Source organism: Didymella exigua (genome assembly GCF_010094145.1).
Source record: "Didymella exigua CBS 183.55 unplaced genomic scaffold M421scaffold_31, whole genome shotgun sequence".
Lineage (NCBI taxonomy): Eukaryota > Fungi > Ascomycota > Dothideomycetes > Pleosporales > Didymellaceae > Didymella > Didymella exigua.
This window is the reverse complement of record NW_022984805.1, coordinates 98611-107001: the sequence shown is the minus strand read 5'-3', so window position 1 is coordinate 107001 and position 8391 is coordinate 98611. Positions and strand designations below refer to the sequence as shown.

The window sequence follows — 8391 nt, the reverse complement described above, 5'->3', positions numbered from 1 at the left end:
GGCTAGTTTGCGCTAATAGGGCCTAGGTTGCGCTTAGCGCGCAAAGAATTGGCTATAGTAGCCACATCTAAGAGCTAAGGGGAAAATCCTCGCGCGTCTAGCTTAAGAATATGTTTAACAATTACTTTCTCCTTGTTGTTGTCTAGCTTCTGCAAGTTAGCTATAGAATTAGCGCGTGAAGGTTGTCCTGCGCGTTGCTTGCTTAGTGTAGCTTAAGGAACTCTGTAGATAGCTGCAGCACGTTGCGAAGAGAGTGTTGCGTCTTATTTAAGAGCCTAGAGCGCAAGCTGTATCTAAGCTTCTTTTAACGCGTCTGAATAGTGTTGTTGTAAAGATATTGGTGTAGGAAGAGTGGTTTGGTGGGGGCTTGGCAAAAGTGATTCTCTCGCCCGTTGATTCTTTCGCCCGTGGGGTACGTTATATATTAATAGAGTAGATAAAGCAGTATCTTAAGTATCTACTTTGCACGTACGTGAGTTATGGCCAGTCTCTCTGCACCTCCTGCAGCGCGCTAGAGCCTGGCGGCTAAGGCCTAATTGATCTCCTCCTTGACGCTGCTCAAAAGCAATCTGCTAGTCAGCCTCACGTTAGGTGAGTAGATTCTCTCCAGCTCCCTTTATTAAGACCCCACTCTGCTGTATACGCTTCTTCTTACGCTGTTTACGTGCTGACACTGCCTTATTAGCTCTCTTAAGGCTAGTAATATAATCACGCATTAGCTTAGCTGAGAGCATTATTACCTTAGTGCCCTTCTTAAGCTAGTTAATTGCTTTAATAATTAAGGCAGGTAATAAGCTCTTGTGCTGGTGTATGTAATTATATATTAATATTAATTAAGCCTTAAGCTTATATATGTTGCTTAGTGTACAAGCCTCCTGGAGAGCCTCTGGCAGAGCAACTAGAGTAGGCGTATGTAGCTGCACATTAAGCTTTAATAGAACAACATCTGCCTAGAGAGGAACAAAGCCTGCGCCTCTAAATACTAAGTAGACATTGTCTAGTGTAAATAATTGTGTAAAGGCTGCCTTAAACGCTAGCAGACACTTAAGCTTAGTAATATAGTTAATATAGTAGTAGATTAGGCTCTTAACCTTATAGCTATATGCACACTTTAATAGCAAGAAGTAGCTAATATTAGGAGGCTAAAGTAGATAAGATAAGTAAAGTAAGTATAACGTACTCCACAAGCATGCCGGTCACCCAAGTGTACCGGTCACTTTTGCCAAGACCACACCAAACTTCACTCTACTAACAATGCCTCAACGCAGCAATATGAAAAAGCTCTCTAATGAAGCAGACATACAGCTTGCTTCCAGGCTATCTAACAAGACGCGACGCTCTCTCAGCGACGCGCTGCAGCAATCTACAACGTCTCTCAAAGCACGCTTAGTGACCAACTTGCTAGAGCCACCCTACGCTGCGACTACACACCTAATACTATAAATCTTACAAAGAATGAAGAGGAGGTAATTGTCTAGCACGTGTTGAGGCTAGACGAGCAACGATACTCGCCCTGGCTTGCTGATGTAGAGGATATGGCCAATTCTCTGCTTGCTGAGCGCCACTAGCCCTATATTGGCAAGAACTAGGCTGCTAACTTTGTTAAACATCAGCTAGAGCTTAAAGTTAAATTTAATTGCAAGTACAACTATAAGAGAGCTCTGTGTAAGGATCCTAAGGTAATGAGGGACTAGTTCTAACTAGTAGAGAATACTAAAGCTAAGTATGACCTGTTTTATCAGTGAGCGCCCCACCTCAGTGAGCGCCCCACGAACACCAGCAAAGCGCATGCGCGACACTCAACGCGTAATGTCTTAACAACCACAACCTCACAAGCCCTATACTAAAGCTGACGTGCAGCTTGCCCTCTCTAACATTAAATGCAACTAGATTACAAGCCTGCAACGTGCTAAGGCAGTCTACAGTATTCCTTGTAGGACAATACAACAACAACGTGACAGGAAGCCCTCTAGACATAACTGCAAGCCTAGATTAAAGCGCCTAACAAAGCTAGAAGAGGAGGTAATTCTGCAGTGTATACTTAATAAGAACCTACGTGGAGTACTGCCCTTAAAGCTACACGTACAAGATATAGCTGATAGACTGCTGCGCGACTGCGGCAGTGAGCCTGTTAGTAAATGCTAGGTTGACAGGTTTATTAAGCGTACACCTAAGCTGCGCACGCGCTAGACTTGTCTATACAATTACTAGCAAGCTCTCTACAAAGACCTAGTAATTATTAAGCCCTAGTTCACGCTAGTTTAGAATATAAAGGCAAAGTATAGTATTATAGACAATAATATATATAACTTTAACAAGTCTAGCTTCCTAATAGGCAAGATATCTTTATAACTTGTTGTAACAGGCATAGAGAAACCTAGGAAAGCAAAGAAGCTTTAGCCTAGTAATTGTAAGTAGACTATATTAATACAGGGTGTTAGCGTAATAGGGTGTGTTATCCTACCCTTCCTTATCTTTACTAGCAAGGTTCTTATCTCTAACTAGTTTACTAAGGACCTCCTACGCAATTAGGTTATTTAAGTAAGCCTAACAGGCTAGACAAACAACAATCTAGCGCTTGCCTAGCTTGATTACTTTAATACGCATGCAAGGCCTGTAGTGTAACGGTCTAGACTCTAAAGCTAAAGAAGAGCTAGAGCTAGCCGGTTACATTAGCTTAGCCGGCTTGGCTAAAGCTGGATATATATTATCTACGCAGTTAACTAGACGTCTAGTTAACTTGTGCATGCTTTTTAGCAAAAGTTGTTAGGAAGTAGATATCCTTTATTGGCCTTTGGCCAGACTACTACATGTAGGAGCGTATAGGCTGCTAATTATCAACAGCCACAAGAGCCATTGCTTGATAGATTTCCAGGATTGCTGCAAGGAGAAGAAGATTATTGCCCTCTGTACCGTGTCCGCCGGGCTCGTGCACGGCTCGGGCTCATGCACGCGATCACCAAAACATCCCAAAATCCTCAACACTATAACTCCACTAAATAGACTCTGTTTCCCTAGCTATTAAAAAGGCACGCACAGCAAGCTAAGATAGATTATTTTTGTACTAGGAGGTTGCTGATGCAATAAATGTGTTGCAATTAACAGTGTTGTAGAGGGCAAGAGGCGTAACTACATTACGTGCAGACGCCTATTAACAACTACAAAAACTCACAATAGAACAGGAATATAAGCTTGCTGCTTATATAGAAGACCTTATAGAGCGTCACCTAGCACCTAAAAGGCAAATAATACAAGATTTTGCGTCTAAACTTGCTCACAAGAGCGTTGGCAACACCTAGGTGTCTGACTTCCTGCACTGTCACACTAAGACTCTCCTATACAAATAGAGCCACGCTATAGATCGCCAGCGCCACTACGCCTCATTAGAGGATAAGTACAAGCGCTATTTTAATACGCTATACTCTGCAATTAAAAAATACAACATCCTGCCCTGCAACACGTACAATATAGACAAGAAAGGCTTCGCTATAGGCCTTATTAGAAGGAGCAAGTGCGTGTTCTCTAAGCACTTATTTGAGCAAGGAAAGGTTACACAAGCGCTACAGGATGGCAACAGAGAGTGGGTGATACTGCTGGCAAGCGTGTGCGCTGACGGGAGTGCTCTGCCTCTAGGCATCATTTTTACGGGCGCCGACAACACTATACAGAGTACATAGGTGGAGGATATAGAAGAAGGAAAACACAGCGTCTTTGTCACTGCAAATCCCTCAGGCTGGACAAACAACAGTGTAGGATTAGCGTGGGTTGAGCAGCTGTTTGACCGCTACACCAAGAAGAAAGCGCGCAGAAGCTGGCGATTGCTCATTGTCGATGGCCACGGCTCTCATTTGACGATGGCTTTCATCGATTACTGCGATCGCCACCGGATTCTGCTACTAATCTTTCCTCCACACGCTACACATGTGCTTCAGCTGCTCGACGTAGTGCTGTTTGCTCCTCTTGCTACTCAGTACTCTGCCGCCGCTGTATCGCACCTTCACAATAGCCAAGGCTTGTTAGGGGTGCATAAGAGCGACTTCTTCCGCCTATTCTATAAGGCGTGGGAGTCTACTTTCTAACTAGAACTTATACTCAGCTCCTTTGTTAACACAGGCATCTTTCTGCAGAATCTAAGCATTATACTTAAGCAATTTAAGCAACAAGGCAACAGCAAGCTAAGTACACCTCTAGCTTTTGCTAGTAATAATTAGTAATTAATTAACTAGCTCTTTAAGTCTATTGTGGTGGAGGACAACTCTAAGCCAGCAAAGCAATTAAGGCAGATTCTCTACTACATCTCTACTTAAAACGTGCTTCTAGAGACTAAAAATAACAGACTCTACAGTATAATTACACACTTAAACCCCTTAAAAAAGAAACAGAGGACTCTTAACTTATAGCAGGATAAGAAGTATAAGTCTAATACCACGCTCTATAGTCCTTATAAAGTACGTAAAGCCTAATAAGAAGTTTATAATAATAAATAATAATAACTTAAAGAAAGAATTGCTAAGTATTATAGGAAGGAGTAATAAGCGCAAACTGCCCTTTAGAACAAGTTAGAGAAAGAGAGACACTCTATTACGTACAAGAATTGCCTTAAGACGTCACAGGCAAAAAGAGAGGTAGAGGCTACTAAGAAAGAGCGTCTTAATTAAGAATATAACGCAGCAAAAGCTATACAATTATCTTAATTAGGTAATCGCACAATATTAAAAAAGACACAGAAGAAGCCTTAGAAGCAACAGAGGCTTTGTGTGGGTGCTAGGCGTGGTGTTGTTGTAGAGGAGCTAGCACCTGCACCTTGTACTCACACCACCCGCAGCAGCTGCACCACAACTTAGAATTATTAATAGAGCTTGCAATAACGTACTCCACGGGTGAGTCGTTCATACGGGTGAGTCGTTCATACTGCCAAGACCACACCAAACCTCCACCCTATTATGGCTCGCATTGGCCTACTTTGGCCTTGTTTACACTGGTACAGCATGTAATATTATTCAGCAACAGCTTCTACAGGCTTTTTACACGTACGCGAGTTATGCCCTACCTTATAACACTGTTTACAGCGTCGCGCCTTAGAAGCCTCCTTAGATATTGCTAGGAGTAAATAACTCCTTGTAGGCGCCTATAAAGCATGGCAGGAACTCAGTTTTGGTAATATGCGTGATTCTGTTGCGTATAAGATCCTTAGCTTAGCGCCTATACGCCTTCTTTAAAGGGGCAAAACAACCTACATCTAGTAGCTGCAAGAGGTGTAATAAGTGTAGAGGCATACACAGTGTAATAATGTTTGCTTCCTTACAGTATTGTTAGAAGTCTAGGGAGTTATAGCTCTTATAGCTGTTAATAAGGAGCAGCTAGTACACTCCTTAGGTGCGTGTCTTTACATAGGCATTAAAGTGCTTTAACTAGTTAAGACTAAGCTAGTTAGTAGTCTATCTATTCTTAGAGACTCTAATAACCTAGTTGTAGGGCAGATTGTCCTCTTTGTACTAGGCAGAGAGGTAGTTGCAGCCTTTAAAGATGATGAAGGGCAGAATGGCCTATCCTGTGCTATTAATGCCCTGTATGACTGTTGTCCACTCCTGGTTGCCCTGCTGCACTGCCTTTGGCCGTCTGCGACGCTCTAAGCCTGTAACAACTACTCCTGTTAATATCTAGCCTATTATGAAGCCTGTCTTATTAAAGTTGTACGTGTTATTATCCTAGATGCTATACTTAGCTTTAGTATTCTCTACTAGGCAGAACTAGCCCCTAATAACCTTAGGGTCCTTACACAGGGCTCTCTTGTAGTTATACTTGCGATTAAACTTGACTTAGAGGTCAGGGCAGTGCTTAACAAACGTATTAGGCTAGTTTATACTAACATGGGCCATATTACGCTTAGCGCGCAAAGAATTGGCCATATCAGCTACAGCAGCCAATTGAGGGGCAAGTCCTCTGGCATCTAGCTTAAGTATGTACTTAGCAATCACATCCTCCTCAGTCTAATCTATATTCCGTGATTTTGGCGTGCAATTGGCTTGTGCAGTGTGTCCTGCGTATCGATCGCGTAGCGTGTTGTAAGGCGCGTTATATATAGCTGCAGCGCGTCGCAGAGTGAGCGTCGCGTCTTGTTTAACTGCCTGAAGCGCAAGCTGTATTGCAGCTTCTTTAAAGGGCTTAGATTTTTGTTGTTGTTGAGGCATTGCGTTGTGAAGTAGAATGTTGGTGTGGTCTTGGCAGTATGAACGACTCACCTGTATGAACGACTCACCCGTGGAGTACGTTATTACCATATAAGTTTGTAGATAACCTAAACTATCACCGAGTGTCCCACATCACCGAGTGTCCCAAAATCTCTTGGCAGCCTTAACCTATGCTACAACTCCTTAATTTCATTGCTATTAAATAGGGAGCCTGTATATATTGTACTAGCATCTAATTCTAAGGACACCTCTATATCCTTTTTACACGTTCGCGCATTGTGCCTAGTCCTACTACAGTTCCTACAGCGCCAAAGAGCTAGTTAGGCTAGTTCTTAACTACTACCACCATAAGCCTTCTTAGATCGCTAAGGCGCTATAGATGCCTTAGCAGCTACCTGCGCTGCAGCAGTCCCATACTCCATAGTACTACCCTGCTAAATCTGCTTGCGCTTACGCGATTTTCGCTTAGTCATCTCTGCTAATTGCTCTTCAAGCTTATAGATCTAAGCATATTAAAGCGCATTTTTATGTAGTATTAGCTCACCACCTTTTATAAGCTAGGAGAAACTAGCCTAAGCTGTAACAGGTAAGCAAGTAAAGGAATTGTATACAAGCTTTAATTAAGATCTAAACTTATAGGTATTGCTTAGAGTCTTTAACTGCTATAGCGTCTCTAGGAGGAGGGGTTCTAGTAGGGTACGCAGCTGCACTTTAAGGCAATCTAATACAACCTGCGCATTAATTAGGACTAGCCCTACTGCCTTAAAAGCCTTTTAACAGTTCTGCTCTATAAATATATTAAAAAACACGTCCTTAAAGGTAGGGAGGAAGCCTTCTTTGTTAATATAGAAGACGCGTTGGCGTGCCAAGTCTCTAACGCGCTGGGAGTACCTGCACTTTAGCAGCAAGAAGCAGACCACATCAAGCAGCTAGACAATGTGCAATGAATAGGGGGGCATATAGAGGGTTAGGATCTTGTGTTTAAGGCAGTAGTCCTTAAAATACTAGTTAAGGTAGCTCTTATAGCTGTCTAAAATAAGCAGCTAGTACCCCCCTACCTAGCGCGTCTTTGTATGCGTGTTAAAGTGCTTTAACTACTCTAGACTAAGCATGTTGTTTGTCTAGCTATTCTTAGAGACTAAGAGCTTCTAATTACGCAGTATTAAAGCCTCCTTATACTAGGCAGAGATGTAGACGCGTCCCTTGTAGATAATAAAGGGCAGGGTTGCGCACCCAGCAGCGCAGATGCTCTAGATAACTGTAACCTACTTGCGATCACCTGGCTAAACAAGCGCAGGTTAGGCGCGTCTCTCTGCACCTGTGACAACCTTTATAGAGCTAATTACGCCTATCTAGAAGCTAGTCTTATTAAAGTTGTGCATGTTGTTATTATAGACGCTATACTTAGCTTTAGTCTCCTCTACTAGCTTAAACCATGCGCTAATTATCTCTAGATCCTCCTAGAGTATTCTCTGCCTATCCTTTGCTTAATTAAAGGCTATTTTAAGCTCAGGCAAGCGCGTTACAAAGCGATCAGCCTAGCACTTGCTAATAGGCTTGCCACCGCGTACAGCCAGCAGTTTATTAGCTATATCTGCCACCTCGCACAGCTAGGGCGCAAATCCTTGCAAGTCAAGGTTGAGTATGTATCAGATAATTGTCTGCTGTTTAGTCGCAGTAAGCTTCTAGCAGTTAGGGGCAGCTTCTGCGCGAAATATGAGTCCTTAGACGCAATAAGAGAGTGTATAGTGATTAATGTTAAATGCCTCTGCAGCAGCCTGGTGGCTTTAGAATTGTCTAGATTTCAAGGCTTTAATAGCAAGCTAAAGCCTCCCTTTATGTTCAAGTAATAACGCGTTTAGTAGTTAAGGCATGTTAGAGAGAGAGAGTAGGTAGAGGTAGACTGGCGGATGGGTACCATGTACCTAGGGTAGGGTATAGGTAGGGTATAGGTCGCACGGACGTAGGTATAGGTAGGGTAGGGTCGCACGGACCATAGGTATAGGTAGGGTAGGGTTGCACGGATTATAGGTAGGGTAGGGTAGCACGTGACTGGGTATAGGTATAGGTAGGGTAGCACGTGCTAGGTATAGGTTTGGTTTGGGTATATTACTAACCTAGTTTGTATACAACTAACCCTAGGTTGTACTAGTAGATTCTTTCGCATACACAATACTTAGAAGAAAAAGCATCTATAATT

General features: G+C 42.8%; 1 protein-coding gene across 1 annotated transcript; it reads left to right on the top strand.

Moving 5' to 3' along the window:
- Window positions 1-3563: 3563 nt before the first annotated feature.
- Window positions 3564-4079, top strand: M421DRAFT_70567 (DDE-domain-containing protein; the record flags this gene model as incomplete). The annotated part of the gene is made up of 2 exons (XM_033596719.1): window positions 3564-3669; window positions 3733-4079. Coding segments are annotated over 2 exons (453 nt in total), but the record flags the coding sequence as incomplete, so codon positions are not given.
- Between the last annotated feature and the right edge of the window lie 4312 nt (window positions 4080-8391).